Source organism: Stylophora pistillata, chromosome 2 (genome assembly GCF_964205215.1).
Source record: "Stylophora pistillata chromosome 2, jaStyPist1.2, whole genome shotgun sequence".
NCBI lineage: Eukaryota > Metazoa > Cnidaria > Anthozoa > Scleractinia > Pocilloporidae > Stylophora > Stylophora pistillata.
In genome coordinates this window covers 50,592,535-50,614,265 of record NC_142520.1, presented here as the reverse complement: position 1 = coordinate 50,614,265, position 21,731 = coordinate 50,592,535, and the positions used below count along the sequence as shown (strand labels likewise).

The window sequence follows — 21,731 nt, the reverse complement described above, 5'->3', positions numbered from 1 at the left end:
AGTTTTAAATGAACACGGAGAGAATTCTACTCACCCATGTCTCCCCCTTCCCCTCCCCCCTCGAATAAGTCTCCCGTCTGATTAATTCTTTCCCTCTCCCCCCACTGGGGATAATTGAAGCGTTTATAGTAGTTATTCATTTGCAGTGAACACCGAGCGAGCACCTGATCGCAGAATGGCCACCACTGGTTGGGCTGCAACTGAAGTCGCTTGCTATTACAACTGGATCGGCACCTGACCAGCTTCAAGTCGGTCATAAGAAACGCTTAGCTGTTAAATTACCCTGTTATATTCAATAGATTACACTCCATCAGATATTTTCTCCTGCATGATTAGTCTAAACGCGCTACAACATCCAATTCTTCGTTTTCAATCACGTGATCAAAATTGGATGAATCACTTCCGGCGGCCATGTTGGAAGATATATAAAGCTTTCAAAATGGCGGACGCGACTAGTTCTTTTCACATTGATATTGTATTTTACGACTATTGGTTAACTTTAGATGATGTTACGAAGGATCGCTATCGTGACAAAGCTCTACTGTGTGGTTTTGATCCATATAAGTTGAAAAAGAGCGATTTTTCATAAGATTTAAGCTAGCTTCCCGCCGCTCAGTACCCGGATATCGTGAATTAGTATATACTAAAACAGTGGATAGCGTTGAAGGCGCGCTGTGATTGGCTGGTCAAACTCCGAATATCCTTTGCTATTTACCTCCGTGCAACTTGGGAAAAAATGGCGTGCCGGTTTGCATCCGTGAAAAGCGAAGAAATCACTCAAATAACGACGAAGCAGTCCCTGAAAACACAGAAAGCGACTAAATTTGGTTTGGCCGTGTTTAAAGGTAATGGTAACCGGGAGTTTATCGATAAAAACCAATGAAAAAGGTTTTGTTTACAAATGCAAATCAATCTTGCGTAACCTCACTTGTTCACTTGAAAATCAAAGTTAAATGGTATTTTTTACAGAATGGTTTCAAATACAGAAAGAGTTTGTAACACCATTTGAAGAAATGTCGCCACCAGAGCTAAACAAATGTCCTCAGAAATTTTATCTGTCAGCGAAAAAACGAGACGGCAGGTTTTACAACAAAAACAAAAAATCACTTACCGCGATCCGAGCCGCGTTGGATCGTTACGCGCGGGAAAATGTTGGAATCGTTGCTGGAATGTATGAATTAAAATCAATTTTTGGTGGTGTACATTATCTCACTGTTTTAGTATATACTAAAACAACTATTCACCTCAGTGTCGGTGGTTAGCGGTGAATATTTACCTCGCCGCTTCGCGGCTCGGTAAATATCCACCACTAACCACCTCCACTTCTGTGAATAGTTGTAAACTATTTGGTGGTTCAAACGTCTTGGACAATCATGTTACAAATGAAATCCTACAAAGCCATGGAAGCCTACAACTTTTTCGTCTCGGGGTGGGTAAACACTCTTCAAATCAAGAAAACAGGAGGAAAAGTCGAGTCAAGTTTACGGCAGTATTACTATATTTTGAGCTTCGGCCAACAAATATTCCAGCTTACATTGTTTAACTTGAAATAATATACTTCTTTTCTGCATTTGGAGTAAGAGGATAAAATCTTTAAAAGATCTATTGTAGTTCAAGTGTACAGTTTAAAGATGTTTTATATAAAAACCTAGGTTTTAATGCTGCCACCTAATATCCATTTTTTGTTTCCAACTAGAAAAAGGAATAAGTCAATTTTTTGTCATGCAGGTTAATAGCAAATGCTCAGCCTTGCATCTGTATCAGTGATAGTATCATATATTTTTTCTCAAACCATTTTTTCATTGAGAGACAATTGTAAAGCTCAACAGTTTATTGTTCAGAAGTCACATAAGTTTTCACATTTTAGTCTTTGGTGATATTCTTGCATACTTAATGAGTGATGAAGCTTAACCCATTAGTGCTAGAATAGTTTTCATTCCCATTTCAGTAGATCTCTAAATGCTCTATGAAAATGATCCACCAATGCAGTGCGCTTGTCACATGGAGTTTTCATGATTACATATCAGAAAGTCAGTTGGCAAGGTACCTTCCAAGATTGTAAATTTCCGTCTAAGCAGTCCAAATAACACGTTCAACATGAATTATAACATTCGCAATGCCTATTGTCTGCTCAACATCCACTGGGTCGAGCTGAGATTTACCCTTTAGCTAACTGCTATGGCCGCCAGATGAGAAGAAAAGGCCTCCTCATTCCCCTCGTTTCGATTTTCCTCTTCTTCTTCTGTCGAAGTACTTGGCTGACTAAAGTCGATTTCAGCAACAAGAAGACTGCTTTCTACAAGCTTTCGACGTTTCTCTACCGCTTCGCGTTCTTGTCGTTCGACAACAAGTTGCTCTCGCTTCTTTGCCCTAACAGCTCTCTTTGCGTTCGCATCATGGTCTAATTTAGGGCGAACATTTTTCTTGCCAAGTTGCAATGTGGGCACCCAATCCACGTCGTGCTTATGCCAGTAAGCAGCTGGCTTCCCTGAAACAAAATGCTTTCCACATACCCTTTCGCTGTTAAGCACGTCTTTCTATTCAGGGTCTCCGCGACTGATCGCTTTTATCAATTTTTCTCTCCGCTCTGTAGTCAGTTCTTCTCCAAATTCTCCTTTGTTGGTTGCCACTGAGGGTATTCGATAAAATCTAATCCCTTTATCCAGGTCACTTCTACTTCCACATCCAAAAACAATGCAAAGAACCATTTTCAGGCTTACTTTCGCACTGTGACCTTTCTACTGAGCGCGTTTGTTTGGGCACCAACATGGTGGATAGCAACCGTCGACAAGACGGAGTTCACGTGGGTGAAAACCAAGAATATTTGATGAGTGTTTTCCTTTTAAGTTCCTTATCTTATTTTGTTTTTGCTGTTGTGGTTGTTATTGTAGAGTTGCGATGACGATAAAATCACAGAGCAGTTCAGGTTTATGTTTGTAACAACTGCGTTGCCACGAGGCACGACGGTGTTTTTTTGACTTGGTGATCACATGTCTATAGTAACGCGTGTCACGCCACAGTTGTTATCACTTTTTTTAAACTCTGACAGAGCTTATAGAATATATTGAGAGAAATGGGTGGATATTAGTAACCTTGAGATTTTAGTTTTCAAAATTATCGAAGACTTTTCACCATGGAAGAGAGAAGATATTAAAGTATCTAGGCCAAATATTGAAATTTATCTGATTGTCATTAGAGATAATGTTGCCATGGTAACGACGTAAGTAGAAAAAATTAACACCCAAAACACAATCTTCACTTTATCGTCAGCCGAAATGTTGAATATCTAGGGAGACAGCTTTGAGATGAATTAACTACGTTTCTTATAGTAACTCGCTCTCCGAAAGGAGGTTTATTCGTTAATACTTGGGTGCCGGTGGAGCCACCTTAACCTCCTGTACTAAATTTAACACTTTTACTTGCACAGCTTCCTTTTTTTCCTCAATAACCGGTTCGTTTCCGCGAACGGTGACAAACAATGTAAAATCAAAAGTTTAATTCAAAATCCTTCGCGAAAACTCGCACTAAATGTTACAGTGTTTGACGCAACGTCTAGCCAAAATTAGGAAAAACGAAAGATAAACTCGGTAGCCTCGTGGCACCGTTCGAAGATGCGGCCACCGCACATGCACAGAAACTTAGATGTCCCGTATGGGAACCCGGACAGCCGCGCGCGCGCGTTACGTTACAGTTGCTACCCATTACGTTACGTTGCGTAGGTTGTTACTACGAGATCACACCTTTATCGTTTGTTAATCGCTCAGGCTAGCGTTTTGGTGCTCAATAAAATATTTTTAAAAGCGACTATACAAGGTCACTAAACAAACAGACAAACTTTCCGTAACTACATGCGCTGAGGCTGCTGGTTGCCACCACTCCTGTAGTTGGCTTCAGTAATCGGAATAGCTATCATAGGTTGTGGTGGAAAAGGCTGCACTTGGATTGGTACGTGTCCGTTTCCCACTTGATGGCATTCATAGTATGGCTAAAAAAATTAGATTAAATTATCCAGTTGATTAATGAGAAAAAGAAGGAAAAGGGGCCGGAGGAAGAAGGGGAGGAGAATTGGGAAGGGAAGAATAAAAAGAGAAATGTGAGAAAAATAACTGTGGCAACAGAAGGAAGACCACTAGAGGTGGAGATTGAAAGGAATGGAGGGAAACAGCAAATCAGAGAGGCATACAGGGAAGTATGGGGAGAGGAGAAAAGCGAGGGAGGAATGGAGGGAGATGGAAGGGAGGGGAGAAAAGGGAGAAAAAAAGAGAATTAGAAATGCTGAGGGAAAGGAGGAAGGGAGGGGAGGGGAGAAAAGAAGGGATGAGGGGAATGGGAAAGAGAAGCCGTGAAAAAGCAAAAGATAACGAAGAGGAGAAGGAGTAAGGACGGAAGAAAGAGGAAATAGGAAAGGATTTCCGCATGCCTTCCTAGACTTCAGTGCCCTATTCGATAAATAGTTTTTTCTAGAGTAATGCAACATACCTGATTTTGCTGGGGCGATTGACGCCCAGCATCACTGCTCCGAGCCATCGCCACGGCGAGAATAATCTCAGCGATGGAAAATATAACAATCAAGGCATGTATGGCTATCATGGTATTTTCCTGGTCTTCAAACTTGATTTTTGCGTCTTTAGCCCAAAAGGAACGAAAACCTTCACCAGTTTTTTGACGATAACTGTCATATTTGTAACCCAATACAGATTTCAGAGCCCATGAATAGCTTTCAAGTACCACAGCACAAACCACAACAGAGGCAATACTAATTGTACTGAGCAAGTGTATCTGAAATCATGAAATCAGGGGAGATGGCAATTATTTTCTGAGCTTCAAATATATCTTATCAGTCAAAGTGCTGGACTTCAACCTTTAAGTCAGTGAATAACTGTTAAATGTCACGCAAAAGTAAGACGTTATTTCAATATTTTCTCTTCGCATAAATAATCTCATAACATTTCAGTCGGTAATTATTCTCACCAGAATCGAGGAGCGTCGGGTCCTGGTCGCCAGAATCAATCCCATAATGCCCGCTGGCAATACCTGTCCGACCAAGCAGTAAAATTTTAGGTTTAAGAAAGCATGTCAAACGGCAGAAAGTAGAGTTTGCAAAGTTTCCCTATACAAAACCATTACAAGCTTGTTCGCACAGGTGCAGGAAAGTTTTAAAACCCTAGGGAATATTGTTGTCGTGGATGTTCTTCATCCTCTTTGCCTAGACCCCTAAAATCAAATGAAATGGTTTGAAATGGAGAAACGTACGATCAGTAAATCTATTTTAATATACAAAACGTCACACAATTATACCCCAGAATATTTGAGATCCAATTTCATTAAAGAAACGGCCTTACTTTGTATTATTTGAGAAATAATAAGAGAATAGCAAGGTAGAAGTAAACATATCTCATTAGACGTTTTGTTGTGTAGTATCGCTGAGTATTTTTACGAGTTGCATAATTGTGCGGTATTTTGACGAGCCCGTAGGGCGGGTCAAACTACAAATAACGAGTAAAAATACTCAGCGATACTACACAAGAAAACGTCTAATAAGTTATTTGTTATCCAACACGCCAAACTGTTATTTCAGTGCGGGCGAATTTCGCGGATATTAATGTATGGGGAGTGCGTGACAGAAGTAGGCGAAGCGGAACGGAATTGGCGCGTTGTAGTGTTGCTGTTTCTATTTTCTTCATTAAATAAAGAAATTTCCTGGTCGTCAAGCTGTTTTTCTTCGTTCGATTCATCTAATGAACTTGGATCTATATTTGTCAGCCATTCTGACTCTTTGTCGTCGGAAATATGATTCAAATTGTCCGCCATTTGTTTGTTTTTTTTTTTCGTAACTACCATCCAATTCTTAGCTTGCGCGATGCGAGAAAACCTGTTTAACCGGTACTCTACAATAGACGAGTACAAATACCGCGTGATGTTTGTACTAGCGCTTCTACGTGTTAAAAATGATATTCTGAAATCAATCGATGATAAACAATGTGTTGTTCTCTTGCTGTTAGACCTATCAGCTGCCTACGACACTGTCGACCATAAGATCCTATTACATAGACTGCGTTCCAGGTTTGGTATAAAAGGTAAAGCACTTTTGTGGCTTCAGTCTTAGCTTACGGATCGTTCCCAATTTGTTCAGATTGATGGATTTACTTCCTCAACTCGACCGCTCAGATTTGGCGTGCCCCAAGGGTCCGTGTAGGGTCCGTTGCTGTATCTCTTGTACACGGCCCTCCTAGGTGACCTAATAAGATACCATAACATAGACTTCCATCTATATACTGATGACACTCAACTATACACCACCTTCAGTTGCGATGATAAGAATGACCTTACCACTACAATTTCGCAGAATGAAAGCTGTCTTGTTGATATCACCAACTGGATGACTACTAACAAACTGAAACTAAATACTGATAAAACCGAACTTCTTATTCTCCATTCTAAATTCAGACCGCCCCCACGGCTACCTTCTATTAAAATAGGAAATGATATCATCGCGCCTACAAATAAGGCGCGTAATGTCGGCGTCATCTTTGATAACACCGTAATGATGTCTTTCCATTTTAACAACATAGTTAAAGGGGCATTCCACCACCAAAGAAATATAGCTGATTCGTAAATGTATCAATGTCACAACAGCTAAAGTTCTTTTACACGCATTTGTAAATTCGAAGCTGGATCTATGCAACTCATTTTGGTATGGTCTTCCCAAGTATGAAATTAACAAACTGCAATGTGTCCAAAATCGTGCAGCATGTGTGATTGCTTGCTTAAGTAAGTTTGATCACATAAGCGATACTCTAAAGGAGCTGCACTGGCTGCCGGTGGAGCAAAGAATAATCTTTAAGATTAAATTTATTTGTTTTAAGATACTCAACAATTTAGCTCCTGATTATTTGGATGACCTAATTCATGTTTATGAAACTACAAGGTACCTTCGCTCATCTTCAGACAAGTGGCGTCTTATCATCAAACCCTATAACTTAAAGACATATGGTTTAAGGGCTTTCTCAGTAATTGCCCCTATACTTTGGAGCGATTTACCTATTGACATTAGATCAATCGACGATGTAAACAAGTTCAAATCTAGATTGAAGACCTTTCTTTTAAAGAAAGTTTATGAACTATCCTAGGTTCTCCATTTTGTAATTTTTTTATTATGTATATATCTATAGGTATACGATTTGAGTCCTTTTTAAAGCATTGTGAAGCGCTTAGCACTGAAAAGGATAGGCGCTATATAAATATTTCTGGCATGATTTAGACGATACCACAAAGGTTGGGTCGTTTGAGGTAACCGTCTCGGTTCTCCCTGATCCTAGCATCAGCACTGCACTGATGAGGCCCAGAAGGCCCAAACAGTACTGTCTGCAGTTAAATATTTTATTATATTATTATTATATTATACTCGTCTATGGCGTTATTTGTACTCGTGTAGGTGTAGTTGGATAATCAAACATAGTATTAGATGGACTTAAGTGCTAATGTATATATTTATAACTACTAAAGGAGGTTCACTGTGGGTTAATAAAGCTGACTCTGTCTCCTACATGGCTGGTCACGCCACTCAATTCTGAGCCAATCATAAGCGTTGTATCAGAAAACACATTGCAATTGTATCTATGGATTGGGTTCAGCACATCAGAATTACGTCGCGGCTTTCTTCTGGATTGTTGAAACGTAACTCAGCCCAGCCTAAACTGATCCAAATGCTGCTCTCCCATCGAGCATAAGAACGGGAATATAATTTTGTTTCGGCGCGATAAGGCAGTATGACGACTTGATTTCAAACGGCTTGGCCGTGTTGTCAAAAACTAATTTACATTCCTTGATTCCTGTTATGGTTCATATCTTCGATATAAATTGTTTTCATGACATGTCATATTAAATAAAACACATGAGAGAAATTTAATTTTTGACTCAGAAAAATGCAGATTTCAGGTAACACAATACTAGAGAAAGACAAATCAGTGTACAAAAGGTTACGAACTGAATTAAATATACTGTTTGAAAATTCTACCGTGCTATATATAGTCAAGCCATATCAGTTCAAAGTCCTTAGCGGAAGTCGATCATAAGGCGTTTGAAAACAGCTGCATTATTATGCTAATCGTTAATAGCAAGGTGTTTTGTGGCTTAGCAGAAGTCACGTTCTTGAAAGGAGATTATCCTTCTAGAAAGAAATACGACCTAAACGGCCCATTTGTAGTGTAGACTAGGAACAATCGACCAACGACTTGATGTACGGTATCACGACCTAAGAGCTTAAGTTAATCCTCTTTAACATTGTGCAAATCCCTGAGCCTAGTTCGTGCAGCCGTTCACGATTTCGACTTTTCATATGACCCAACCACCGTTTACGAATCACAGATTTCGTGTAATCATCGCAGTTTGGATTGATCCCTTAGTTTCGCGGCCATAATGATAGTCGTATTCGGTCAATAAACACCATACCTAGTTACATTATTCGTTAGCTCAAAAGCTAAATATTGAGCCCCCTTCTCAAACTACGTTTCTTGACGAATGACAGCTGTGAGGGTTGAGTGATATTTGGTCTCAGTGGTCGTATTATTGAAACGAATAGAAGCACTAGCGAAAAACCGTTCAACGCCTTCCCCATGAACCTCTAATATCTTCTATTTTAACGGTCGAAATCAGAAGCATTGGCAATGAAACAGCTGTAGTTCTACGTCTTTAAGTGTATACTTACGAGAGCTGCGATCCAACATGGCATGAACAAAAAGCTGAGGTATGTGTAGCGTACTTCATAATAGTCCACGATGCCGAATGCGAAAAAGATAACTGCCATTGCTAGTTGAAGAATCGAAATGATTTTCAATTCTCGCCGGCTGAACGCCATGTCGAGTGGAATATTTCCGCGATGTTTTATCTAAAATATTTACCTGTTAGCTTTTGAAACCGACAGAACACAATAACTCGTTCCCAGTCTCATCGCAATTTCCTCGCTTGTCAGGGCCAGTCATAGCTTTGAGAGCGACAAACAATCGTTCACACGAAGAAATGTCGACATGTATGATTTGCAAGGCTTTTCCCCTGATTTCTTAATAGGCGACTTAAGCTGTCAATTTGACGGTCAAATAGGTTGATATTAGTGATTAAAAGGCCTTCTGCTTGACAGGGAAACATTTAAGTCAGGGATTTTAATGAGAGCCCTGCAGGTGTTTATGGCTCTTAATTAAGGTTTTTCATTGGGGAGGCGCTGGGGGAAGGTGTCTTGGGTAGAATTGGTGTTAGAAAATGAACAATACACGTAATAAGTAACCTTATTATCGAACTGAGCTTCGTAGAGTAGAAATAACGCAATACTACACAACGAAACGTCATATAAGATAGATTTGTTTTATTTTATTTTGCTAAGTTTTCCGACTTCTCTGTTTAAGAGATGATATTTAAGAGGGTATATTCGATAGATTACAGTCCGTCAGATATTTTCTCTTGCACGATTTGTCTCAACGCGTCAAATGATCCAATATGGATTTGTTAGAATCGAGGAATGTCCTGTGGAAAGCAGTGGATGCAGGAGAAATTTTATGAAACATTTATGGCAATTTAGGACTGCCTAGCAGAGCGACTGACTGTCTAACTTAAAAATTGAATGCGACATGAATGTATTATGGTTCAAAAACTGACTGACGACAAGTGACAGCTGACGACTGACGACTGGCAACTGACAACTGACAATTGACGACTGACGACTGACGACTGGCAACTGACAACTGACAATTGACGACTGACGACTAACGACTGAAGACTGGCAACTGACAACTGACAATTGAAAACTGACGACTGACGACTGATGACTGGCGACTGACGACTGGCGACTAATGACTGGCGACTGAAAACTGACAACTGACAACTGACAATTGACGACTGACGACTGACGACTGACGACTGACGACTGACGACTGACAACTGAGGACTGACGACTGACAACTGACGACTGACGACTGACAACTGACAACTGACAATTGACGACTGACGACTGGCGAATGACGAATGACGACTGATGACTGACGACTGACGACTGGCGACCGGCTAACGACGCCCGACAACTGACTACTGACTGACCGACTGGACTGATGGCTGACTGACGACCGACCGACCGACCAATCGGCTGACCGAACTACCAACTTACCCATCGATAGACTGCCTGACTGACTAACCGACTATCAGACTAAGCGACTGACTGACTGATTGACTAACTGATTAACTGACTCACTGATTGAGTGACTGATTGCCTGACTGAACGACTGACCGACTAATTGACTGACTGACCGACCGACTGACTGAGTAAGTAACTGACTGAATGACTGATCATGACCGGCCGATTAACTGACCAACTGACTAACTGACTGACTGACAAACCAACTGGCTAACTGACTGAATGACTGACCAACTGGCAGATTAACTAACTGACTGACTGACCAATTGAATGACTAACTGACCTCAATGCCCAATTTTATCCTAGGTAACACAACACATCTAATTAGCCTGCGGCGACTGACGCCCAGCATCACTCCTCCGAGCAACTGCCACAGTGAGAATGATCTCCGAGATTGTAAATATCATAGTTACAGCACGTGAGACAATTCTACCTAAAGTATGACTATCGCAGTGATTTTCTGAGCTTTGAGATTAGTAATAACTATCGAGACTGGGGAGAAATGGGGAGCAGAGAATGCTCCCCATTTAGAAATGGGGAGCAGAGAATGGTGGAAAAACGTAGACTTGATATCTCAACGCCGGCGGTCCACAAACGTTTCGCTGGATAGAGAGATCGCTCAAGATTTGAACGAGTATTTCGGCGACCTGTGTACGGATGGCGATTACGTTGAGCCCGCGTTACTTGAAATTGGTCCTGAGGTGAAAGTCCCGGAAATTAGTGAACGATATGTATGGAACTCACTGAGTACTCTAAAGAAGACTGCAACTGGTCCTGACCAAATTCCGTATTGGGTGTGGAAAGACCATGCGGAGATCCTCACTCCAATCATTACTAAGCTATGGAATTTGTCTCTCGCTACGCACCAATGGCCTAGATCGTGGAAAAGGGCAAGTATAAACCCACTGCCAAAAGTTGATGTTCCAGTGGCAAGAGGGGACTTCCGGGGGATCAACGTAACCCCTGTAATAGCAAGAGCCCTGGAAAAGGCAGTCTATAAGATTCACGCCCAAAGGCCGGTAGAAGAACAGTTGTTGAATAGTCAATTCGCGTATAGAGAAGGAGGGAGCTGCACAGATGCTCTGCTACTTATACAGAATAAGATCTGCAAGTTTCTTGATGATCCCAAGTGCAAGGCAGTGCGGATGTTCGCGATGGATTTCAGTAAGGCCTTTGACTCTGTGAGCCATCAACTCCTTGCTGAGAAACTTAAGAGTCTACCACTTAACCCGTATATCATAAACTGGTGGTTAGGTTTTTTGCGAGATAGAAAACAAAGAGTTATTTTCGGGAATCATGTCTGTAATTGGAAAACAGTTAACAAGGGCACAACCCAGGGTAGTGTTTCAGGACCTTATTTGTTCAATATATTTCTTAACGATCTGGAAATTAAATTAGGGAACGAGACACTTGGTTTCAAATACGCTGATGACTGTACGATTATTGCTCCGGTATATTATTATAAAGATCACTCTGTAGACTTAATAAATAAGTTTTTACAGTGGGCAAGCCAAAATAGAATGAATTCAAATTCTACTAAATGTAAAGAGCTTATTATGTATAAAAAAGGTCACACTGCCGAGGCCTACAAAAGTATTTTTGGCATACCTCAGACTAGTACAATAACCATTCTTGGTCTCACGTTTCAGCCGAACTGCAAATTCAGTACTCACCTAAAAGAAAAGTTAGGTAAAGCTAATAAAGGGTTATACGTTATCAGATGCCTCCGCAAGGAAGGATGTAGCCAAGCAGAAGTAGATGTTTTATTTAATTCCATTGTCCTACCTAATATCACTTATGCTCTATCTGTGCATGGGGCCTCTGAGTCAGAGCTAACTATACCCCAGCAGTTTTTAGATCGTTGTTTTAAACGTAAATACATATCTAAGAAATTAGTGATAGGTGACTTACTTAAAACGCAAGATCACAAAATTTGTCGCAAGGTTTCAACTATCCTGAGCCATCCTCTTAGAGCCTACTTCCCTGAGACCAAGATCACGAGGTATAATTTGAGAAATAAATCCCCTGTCATGCCCGCTATTCGCACAAACCGTTTTAAGAATACATTTTTTAATAGAATTGTTTTTAAGTATAATGTAGCTTTGTGAAAGTGTATTTCCTGTATTAGATGTAACATAAGATATGTAATTTTATCTTTTGAACAATAAAGACACACAGACACACAGACACACAGACCCAAAGACAATATATAGCCCAGAGCTAATCAGTAAACCACAACAGAGGCGATACTGATTGACTTGAGTCAATCTATCTGCAGTCAGGAATTCAGAAGAGAAAACAGTCAACTAATGACCTTAAAACATATCTTAATCCAAAGTCAGTTTAAGGGCTGGATCAAGTTACCTCCGCGTAAGTGAACGATTCGTAAATGTCATACAGAAGCGAATAAAATGTTACTTTCTCTTCGGATAAATAGTCTCATAACATATCAGTTCGTCATTATTCTTACCAGAATCGGGAAGAGTCTGGATTTGATCGCCAGAGTCAATTCTACAATGCCCACTGGTCATACCTATTCAAGCAAGAAATAACATTTAGGTTTTAAAAAATCATATCAAATAGCCGAACATCTTTGCCAAGAACTTCTGACTTCTTCTGTTTTATCTGCTAAAAGTATTACTGATAGGTAATTAAAAACAGCATTAGATTCAGCAGTCTTATGCACTTACAAGATCTACAACCGCAATCCAACATAGCATGAACAAGAAGCTGCAAGGTAAACGTAGCTTACATCGAAATGGTCCAAGTAGCCGAGTGGAAAAAGGATAACTGTTATTACCAGCCGAAAAATTGAAGGTGATCTTCGATCCTCACCGACTGAAGGCCATTGTTAGATAAATAGTTTGTGACGCTAAAGCCGTTCTAAGTATCACGGATTTTAATTTGCCTACCTTATTTTCGAAGTCAACATAATATTTATATAGTCGGTCTATAAAAACCATATTGAAATGGTAAATTGGCCACCGTTACGATTATAAAATTAAGACATCAAAGTTTCAATTGAAGGCAACGGTTTATGCACTAGTGTGTATTACAAACCTACAGACTCGCATAATTACTTGTTGTATTCGTCTTCGCATCCATGTCACGTTAAGAATTCCATTCCTTTTTCTCAGTTTCTAAGACTTCGTCGTTTATGTAGTAATGACTTTGATTTCCACCAAAAATCAGAGTCAATGTGCCAGTTTTTCGATAAACGTGGTTACCCTGATTCTGTCGTTCAAGCGGGTTACCACCGCGCCCAACTTATTAGGGACCTTAAGCAGTCAGGACGGCAACGCCAAGGAAGACTTCGATTAAAAAATGAATTTCTACTCTTAGTTAGAATTTTAAATACGGCTGCAGGAGCTTACTGTCTTATACGACGCCACAGCTCAACTTCAGCATGACGTATAAAAGCAGCGTTGAGTTCCAAATGAAAATTGAAATAATTTGCCGTCGCGGTTTCGGTTCGCAGACGACACAAATTTTGGCGATTTCACGTTGTTGTTTTGCATAGGACGGCTAAGAAATGTACAAAGTTTCAAAATGCACGTGCTGGGCTATTGTTCTGCCAATTAGATCTCTTGTTTTTCCACGTCCTCGTTGCCGTCGCCGTCGTGGTTGCTTAAGGTCCCTATTGATCGACATTCAGCACTACAAACGTCACAAAAGAAAGATTCCGAGCGCATTCCATTCACTCTCACGTTTCACTCTCACAACCACTCAGTTAAATCCATCCTTCTTAAAAACTTTAAATTACTTCAAAACGATTCAGAGACAGGCACTATCTTTTCGCAGCCTCCGCTCATTTCTTTCAACCGCGACAAAAACATAGGCAATATTTTGGTCAGAAGTTCTTTTCAGACTAATGACCAACCAGGCACTTTTAAATGCGCTCGTGCACGATGCAAAACGTGTCCTTTCATAAACAACACAGAGAAAATATCGGGACCCAAACGATCCATTAAGATCACCAATCACTTCACGTGCACCTCTGCCAATGTAATCTATTGCATAACTTGCACTTATTGCAAAAAGATTTACAAAACAGGCGAAACAGGCAGAAGACTAGGTGACCGATTCCGAGAACACCTTCGCGACGTGGTGAGGAATGACAAGGACACATCGAAACCAGTCGCTAGACATTTCAATTTACCTAATCATTCGAAGCAACATATAGCAATCTGCAGTCTTTCCTTACACTTAGGTAGCATGGAAAGCCGTAAAACTCTTGAGCAAAAGCTCATCTTTCAAACCAGCGGTCTAAATCCCACAGGTATCAATGAACGCTTTCATTACACTAATTTATTCGTGTTTTTCTTGTTGCCATGTTCCCACCAATAACGTAGCCCCATTTTCTGCCTTTGAAAGCACACACAACCCACAATTCCTCTATTCGCTCCGACGAAGGGCTAACGCTCGAAACGTCAGCTTTTATAATCGTAACGGTGGCCAATTTACCATTTCAACTTTGTTGATATATTCAAATTATTTCGTTACCCCCACCGACGCAACCCCAAACAGTTTCTTTAGAAACTATCAGCCTTTATAAACGCCATACTTGACTAGTTGCACTGATCGTCAGCTCATAAGGTAAACATTGAATTGAGCATCATTATCAAAATGCATCTTCTGACGAAAGGTAGGAGCGAGAGTTGTGGGAAATTCTGTTAAATGAATGGAGGCATCCACAAAAAGGAACTTTACAACTTCGCGTTGGATCTCGAGTCTCCTCTATTTCGACTGTTGCATTTGAGAAGAGCATATGGAATACAATACTGGAGTTTAGATGTTTTGTATACTTAAAAGAGCTGCGAACCAGCAGGACATAAACGAAGAGCTGACGTATGCGTTGCTTGCGGAACGGTCCAGCAAACCGAGTACGATAAAGATAGCTGCCATTACCAGCTGAATAATGGAAATTATTTTCAATTCTCGGCAGCTGAATGCCATGTTTAGTTGGATATTTCCGCGAATTTTAAGCCAAAATTATACCTTCGAAGATCAAAACTCTGGAGAAATCAAAGTGTGTGGAACTCAATATATGTGCAAGTCTGTTCCTAAGGAAATCTTAACCTCAGTTCCTTAGCTTCGGTTCCTTAACCCTAGAGGGCATCTTAATTTATTAAGTTAGTTCGATCCATGTTCGCGCGCTCTGAATAGTTTGAGTCGCGACCGTTTTTCGTAACGAGGGGCAACATTTTAAACGCTGTATTTACATTGACATGTTTGACGAGCGGCCGCGGCCGGCAGAAAGTTCCGTGAGAAAATTAAACCGCCCATGAGTAATGAGCCTTTCTGCGTTCTATTCAACAGACCTGTAGCTAGTGTTCTCTCCCCCCCTCCCCCCTTAGTGTTCTCTCCCCTCCCTCCCCCCCTATTTAATCATCAAAAAATTAAAGTCAACCAAGAGGGCCTCAAAAGGGTGATGGCTTTTAACAATCAAAATACAACAACTAAACAGACAGTAATAGAATGACTGTTCTATGCGTTTCTATGTACAGTCGAACCTGTTTTAAGCGGTCTTCCATAAGGAGTGAGCGAGAGTTGTTCTAGTGACGATTGCTAAAGGCCGGGTCATCAAAAGAGTAAAAATAAGCTCAGGAATACATTAATTACATACTTTTGACACTCCTCTAAGCTTCCACAACGATCTTCTACTCTCAATATTTAATGAATTTTTTCATTTAAGTTTCTTATCTTATGAAAACAAAAGTTTTGTTTTGCTGTTGTAGTTGTCATTATTACTTTTACTAAAATATGTCAGAGCTTATCGAATATATTTAGAAAAATGGACAAATATCGGCAACCTCCAGTTTATAGTTTTCAAAGTCATCGAAGACTTTTCACCGTGGGAAATTAAAGATATTAAAGTATCTAGGCCAAAGATTGGAATACAGCTGACTGTCATTAGAGACAATGTTGCCATAGTAATGACGTAAGTATAAAAAATCAACACCCAAAACAGAATCCTTGTTGTACCATAAGCCGAACTGCTAAATATCTGGAGAGAAAAGTTGAAATGAATTAACTCTGTTTCTCTTCGTAACTCGCCCTCTGAAGGGAGGTTTTTGTCGTTGATACTTGAGGGAGCTACCTTGATCTCCTGTACTAAATCTAAAACTCTAACTTGCACAGCTTCCTTTTTTTTTCGTCAACAACATGTTGGTTTCCGCGAACGGTGACCAACCATGTAAAATCAAAGGCTTAATCCAAATCTTTTTAGAAAACAGTCACTAAATGTTAAAGTGTTTGACGCAACGTTAATCCAAATTTGGGAAAAACGAACGATGCCTCATGGCAACGTTCGAAGATGCTGCCACTGTGCATGCACGAGAACTTAGATGTCCAGTATGGTAACCCAGGCGACATGCATGTGTCAAGTAGCCGCAACAATGTTATTTGCTACTCCATTTCTCTACATGATGGTTTCTGAAGCCCTGTTAGGATACAACCTATTCGCGTTACATTTCAGTTGCTTTCCGGTACATTATGTTACGTTGCGTAAGTTGTTACCATGAGATCGCAGCTTTATCGTTGATTAATCGCCCAGGCTAAAGTTAAAGTGCTTAACATAATATTTTTATAAGCGATTATACACGGTCACTGAGCAAGCAGACAAACTTTCCGTAACTACATGCGCTGAGGCTGCTGGATGCCACCACTCCTATGGTTGGCTCCAGTGATCGGAATTGCCACCATAGCCTGTTGTGGAAAAGGCTGCATTTGGATCGGTACTTGTCCGTTTCCTATTTGATGATATTCATAGTATGACTAAAAAATAAAATAAAACATCCAATTGATTAATGAGAAAGAGAAGGTAAAGCGGCCGGAGGGAGAAGGGAAGGAAAATTGGATTGGAGAAAAGGAGAAAGGAACGAGGGAAGGGGATGAAGGAAAAAGAAGAAAAGAGGAATGAACGGGAGAAACATGGGAAGGAAAGAGAGATATGGAGAGAGAAAAAAGAGAGAAAAAGAGTGAGAAATGGAAGGGAGATATAGGAATAAACTGAGGGATAAAGAAGGAAGGGGGTAAAAGAGAGAAATTGATGCTAAGAGAAAGGAAGAGAAGAATAGGGTAAGAAATGGAAAAAAAGGAAAGACGAAAGGGATAGAAGGAGAAAGAAACGAAGGAAGGGAGGATTGAAGAAGCAGGGAAGGAGAGGAAGAATTAATGGATGCAAGAAAAAAAAGGAATAATGAAAGGAGAAATCTGAGAAGAAAAACTGTGGGAATGGAGGAAAAGCGAATAGAGGTGGAGGATGAAATAAACGGAGGGAGACAGGAAATAAGGGAGGTATACAGGGAGGTATGGGAGGAGGAGAAAAGGGAGAGAGGAATGGAGGGAGATGAAAGGGGGGGAGAAGAACGAGAAAAAAGAGAGTTAGCAATACAGAACGAAAGGGAGGAGGGAAGGGGAGGGAAGAAAAGAAGGAATGGAGGGAATGGAGGGAGAAAAAAGGAAGCAAAAGAGGAATAAATGGAAGAGAGAAATAGGAAGAAACTAAAGGACAAAGAAGGAAGGGAAAAAGAGGATAATTGAGGCTGAAAGAAAGGGAGGGAAGAATAGGAGGAGAAATGGAAAGAAGGAGGAAAGACAGAGGGAGAGAAGGAGAAAGAAACAAAGGAAGTGGAGGAGAGAAAGAATTAAAGTGAGCAAGAAAGAACTGAGAAAGAACAAAAGGAGAAATGTGAGAAGAAAAACTGCGGGAATGGAGGGAAGACGAAAAGAGGTGGAGATTGAAAGGAACGGAGCGAGACAGGAAGTAAGGAGGGTCTTTATGGAGCTATGGAAGGAGGAGAAAAGGGAGGGAGGAATGGAGGGAGATGGAAGGGAGGGGAGAAAAGAGAGGGAAAAGGTGAGTTAGGAATGCAAAGCGAAAGGGAGGAAGGAAGGGGAGGAGAGAAAAGAAGGGATGGAGAGAATGAGAAAGGGAGAGAAGGTGAGACGAAGGAAGGTGAAGGAAGTCGTGCAAAAGCAAAATACAACAAAGAGGAGAAGGAGTAAGGACGGAAGAAAGAAGAAATGAGATAGGATTTCCGCATGCCTTTCTAGACTTCAATGCCATATTCGATAAATGATTTTTTCCCAAGTAACGCAACATACCTGATTTTCCTGCGGTGACTGACGCCCACCATCACTGATCCGAGCCATCGCCACGGCGAGAATGATCTCAGCGATGGCAAATATGACAATCAAGACATGAATGGCTATCATAGTATTCTCTTGGTCTTCAAACTTGATTTTTGCGTTTCTTTGACGATAACCAAAATATTTGAACGATAATATATCTCTCAAAGCCCATGAATAGCTTTCAAGTACCACTGCACAAACCACAACAGAAGCAATACTAATTGTACTGAGCCAGTTTATCTGAAATAGTAAAATTAGAGATAGCAATTATTTTCTGAGCTTCAAATATACCTTACCCGTTGGACATTATCTTACCAGTACTGGAAATTAACCTGTTAGTCAGCGAATACTTGTTTAATGTCACGCAAAAGTAAGACGTTATTTTAATATTTTCTCTTCACATTAATAATCTCATAAATTTCAGTCGGTAATCATTCTCACCAGAATCAAGGAGCGTCTGGTCCTGGTCGCCACAATCAATCCCATAATGCCTGCTGGCAATACCTGTCCGAGCAAGCAATAAAATTGTAGGTTTTAGAAATCATGTCAACCAGCAAAAGGGGTAGAGTTTGCAAATTTTACCTTTACAAAGCCATTACAAGCTTGTTCGTACAGGTGCAAGCAAGTTTTAAAACCCTCATGAATATTGCTGCAGTGGATGTTCTTCATGCTCTTTACCTAGACTTTGAAATCAGGTGAAATGGTTTGGGATGGAGAAACCTGAACCATGAACGTGTTATCAGTAAACCTATTTTGATGTACAAAACGTCATATAATTATGCCCCAGAATATTTTAAGATTCAATTTGGGTATCAACATTTCCAGTGATTTGACCTGGAATATTCAAATTAATGAAATTCTTAAGAAGGCATCTAACTGAGAGACTACATTATTTTGTTGCAACTTAAGAGAGCTACGGTTACTCGCACTGATTTAGGGCTCTTCTACTCTAGTTGTATTAGATCAATTTTGGACTATGTAGTTCCGGCCTTTCATTTCAGTTTGGCTAAATATTCAATGCAAGAGCTGGAATGTATACAGACCCGGAGAGCGATGTCCATTATCTGCCTCGGTGTTAGCAATAATGAGGCTCTTGTTATTATGAATTTGAAGAAATTGGCAATCCACCACGGCGAAATATGTGAGACACTTTTTCACATAATCGAAAATGACAAACAAGTTATTACCTGCACCACACGAATCTACTTATTTATCAAGGTGTCCGCGACCTTTTAACATGCCGCGTGTTAAACCCGACCGTTTTAAGAATATCTTTAATTGTTATCTGTTTTTGCCCTAGATGGGTTAGAGTTTTCCAATTTCGTCTTTCGATAACCTTTTTAGCGTCCTGTTTGCCTTTTTATTCTTTTAATTAAAATAGATCAGTTAATGATTTTGATCTATTCAGCTTTTAAACTGCCATGTATTTATGAATTAATAATAAACTTCAAACTAATTAGAATGTTTAAGATCCAATTTCATCAAAGAAACGGCCTTTCTTTGTGTTTCTTGAGAAATACTGAGAGAATAGCCAGGTAGAAGTAAAACATGGTATTGGGTAGACTTAAGTGTTAATGTATATATTTACAGTTACTAAAGGAGGTTCACTGTGGATAAGCTAACTCTGTCTCCTCCATGGCTGGTCACGCCACTCAATTCGAAGCCAATCATAAGCGTTGCATCAGAAAACACGGTAATAATCTATGCACTGGATTCGGCACATCAGAATTACGTCGCGGCTTTCTTATGGATTGTTGCAACTCAGCCTAGCTTAAAATGTTGTTCTCCTACCGAGAGCATAAGAATACAAGGGTATAAGAACGGGAGTACAACTTAGTTTCGGCGTGATACGGCAGTAGGATGACTTGATTTCAAACGGCTTGCCCGCGTTGTGAAAAACTAATTAGGGAGTTTGAAAAACGACGACGGCGACGGCGTGGACAACTTCGGTTAAAAAAATAAACTTATATTTCATCTAGAGTCCAACGATACTCTAAAGTCATTTACATTGTTTCTCATTCTCGAACTATCTCGAAACTAAATATGGAACTGTCAGCGTTAAAACTAGAAATAGAAATGAGTGTAAAACAATAGCCATCGACTTTCACGTTCTATAGACAACCCAAAGTTTGGTTATTTCACGTTGTTGTTTTCGCAGAGGACGCAACGAAACCGATAAGGTGTTTGAAAGCAGCTGCAAAATTATGCTAATCGTTTAGTAAGGTGTTTTATAGCCTTGCAGAAGTCACGTTCTGAAAACGAAATTTTCCTTCCAGACAGGAATACGACCTAAACTGCCCATTTGAAGCGTAGACTAGGAACAATATTAATCGACCAAGGATGTACGGTATCACGACTTGTGTTTATTGCCAAAGCTTCTGCTTTCGACCGTGAAAACAGAAGATATTCGAGGTTCATGGCGAAGACGTGGAACAGTTTTTCGCTAGTGCTTCTATTCGTTTCAATAATACGACCACTGAGACCAAATATCACTCAACCCTCACAGCTGTCATTCGTCGAGAAACTTAGTTTGAGAATGGCGCTCAATATTTGGCTTAAGAGCTGACCAATAATGCCAACCAGGTATGGTGTTTACTGACCGAAAACAATATTATGGCCGCGAAACTAAGGGATCAATCCAAACTACGATAAATACACGAAATCTGTGATTCGTAAACGGTGGTTGGGTCATATGAAAAGTCGAAATCGAGAACGGCTGTAGAGCTAGGCTGGGATATGTACAATAGGCAGTTCTACTTCTTCAAGTGTACTTACGAGAGCTGCGATCCAACATGGCATGAACAAAAAGCTTAGGAAAACGTAGCGTACTTCAAAATGGTCCACGATGCCGAATGCAAAAAAGATAACTGCCATTGCTAGTTGAATAATCGACATGATTTTCAATTCTCGCCGGCTAAACGCCATTTCGAGTGAAATATTTCCGCGACGTTTAATCTAAAATATTTATAAGATAACTTTTGAAACAGATGGAACACAGTTACTCGTTCTCAGACTCATTGCAATTTGTTCGCTTGTCAGGGCCAATCTGGTTTCTGGATAAATGTGATAATTTAACTACCGTAACAGCGAGCTGACAAAGAGTCATCCAGAAACAATCGCTCGTGTGAATAAACTTCAACAAGTATGATTTGTAAGTCTTCCCTCCCTTTTTTTCTTAAAACGTGACGGCTTTTTGAACTGTCAATTTTAAGGTGAAATCGGTTGATATTAGCGATTATAAAAGGCCTTCTGCCTGACGGGGATACATACATGTTAGTCAGGAGAAGAATTTTCATGAGGGCCCTCCAAGCGTTTATGGTTTTAATTTAAGGTTTTTCATTTGGGAAAGGGCGGGGGGGGGGGGAGGGGGAAGCGAGGACAGAAGTCTCACCAAACCTTGTTTTGTGCAGAATCA

General features: G+C 40.3%; 3 protein-coding genes and 1 pseudogene across 4 annotated transcripts; 1 reads left to right on the top strand and 3 right to left on the bottom strand.

Annotated features, from left to right (window-relative positions):
• Positions 1–292: 292 nt before the first annotated feature.
• LOC148740136 (uncharacterized) lies at positions 293–3,339 on the bottom strand (annotated as a pseudogene).
• Positions 3,340–3,481: 142 nt separating this feature from the next.
• Positions 3,482–8,938, bottom strand: LOC148740135 (uncharacterized). Its single transcript, XM_088748321.1, has 4 exons — positions 8,708–8,938; positions 4,972–5,034; positions 4,480–4,779; positions 3,482–3,985 (listed from the first exon to the last, which is right to left on the bottom strand). Exons 1-4 carry the CDS (start codon positions 8,855–8,857, stop codon positions 3,845–3,847), a joined length of 654 nt encoding a protein of 217 aa, XP_088604447.1. The 5' UTR covers positions 8,858–8,938; the 3' UTR covers positions 3,482–3,844.
• Positions 8,939–10,713: 1,775 nt separating this feature from the next.
• Positions 10,714–12,732, top strand: LOC148740134 (uncharacterized). The gene is made up of 2 exons (XM_088749647.1): positions 10,714–11,411; positions 12,654–12,732. Exons 1-2 carry the CDS (start codon positions 10,714–10,716, stop codon positions 12,730–12,732), a joined length of 777 nt encoding a protein of 258 aa, XP_088605773.1.
• Positions 12,733–15,645: 2,913 nt separating this feature from the next.
• On the bottom strand, positions 15,646–21,623 carry LOC148740133 (uncharacterized). Of its 2 annotated transcripts, none has more exons than XM_088748287.1 (4): positions 21,092–21,623; positions 18,758–18,820; positions 18,290–18,556; positions 15,646–16,957 (listed from the first exon to the last, which is right to left on the bottom strand). In XM_088748287.1, exons 1-4 carry the CDS (start codon positions 21,239–21,241, stop codon positions 16,817–16,819), a joined length of 621 nt encoding a protein of 206 aa, XP_088604413.1. In that variant the 5' UTR covers positions 21,242–21,623; the 3' UTR covers positions 15,646–16,816. The 2 variants fall into 2 exon arrangements, with proteins under 2 accessions (XP_088604413.1, XP_088604414.1); XM_088748288.1 differs by lacking the exon at positions 21,092–21,623 and adding an exon at positions 18,899–20,342.
• Positions 21,624–21,731: the final 108 nt, after the last annotated feature.

What these genes read in the sequence shown, in the direction of transcription:
- LOC148740135 (XM_088748321.1), bottom strand. Translation starts at nt 8,857, where the DNA reads ATGGCGTTCAGCCGGCGAGAATTGAAAATCATTTCGATTCTTCAACTA. An exon ending in CATGTTGGATCGCAGCTCTC is followed by an intron (nt 5,035 to 8,707) that starts GTAAGTATACAC and finishes TTGGTCGGACAG; the next exon opens with GTATTGCCAGCGGGCATTAT. An exon ending in CCCGACGCTCCTCGATTCTG is followed by an intron (nt 4,780 to 4,971) that starts GTGAGAATAATT and finishes TCATGATTTCAG; the next exon opens with ATACACTTGCTCAGTACAAT.
- LOC148740134 (XM_088749647.1), top strand. Translation starts at nt 10,714, where the DNA reads ATGGGGAGCAGAGAATGGTGGAAAAACGTAGACTTGATATCTCAACGC. An exon ending in AAGAGTCTACCACTTAACCC is followed by an intron (nt 11,412 to 12,653) that starts GTATATCATAAA and finishes TATTCTTACCAG; the next exon opens with AATCGGGAAGAGTCTGGATT.
- LOC148740133 (XM_088748287.1), bottom strand. Translation starts at nt 21,241, where the DNA reads ATGGCGTTTAGCCGGCGAGAATTGAAAATCATGTCGATTATTCAACTA. An exon ending in CCAGACGCTCCTTGATTCTG is followed by an intron (nt 18,557 to 18,757) that starts GTGAGAATGATT and finishes TTACTATTTCAG; the next exon opens with ATAAACTGGCTCAGTACAAT. An exon ending in AGTCACCGCAGGAAAATCAG is followed by an intron (nt 16,958 to 18,289) that starts GTATGTTGCGTT and finishes TTTATTTTTTAG; the next exon opens with TCATACTATGAATATCATCA.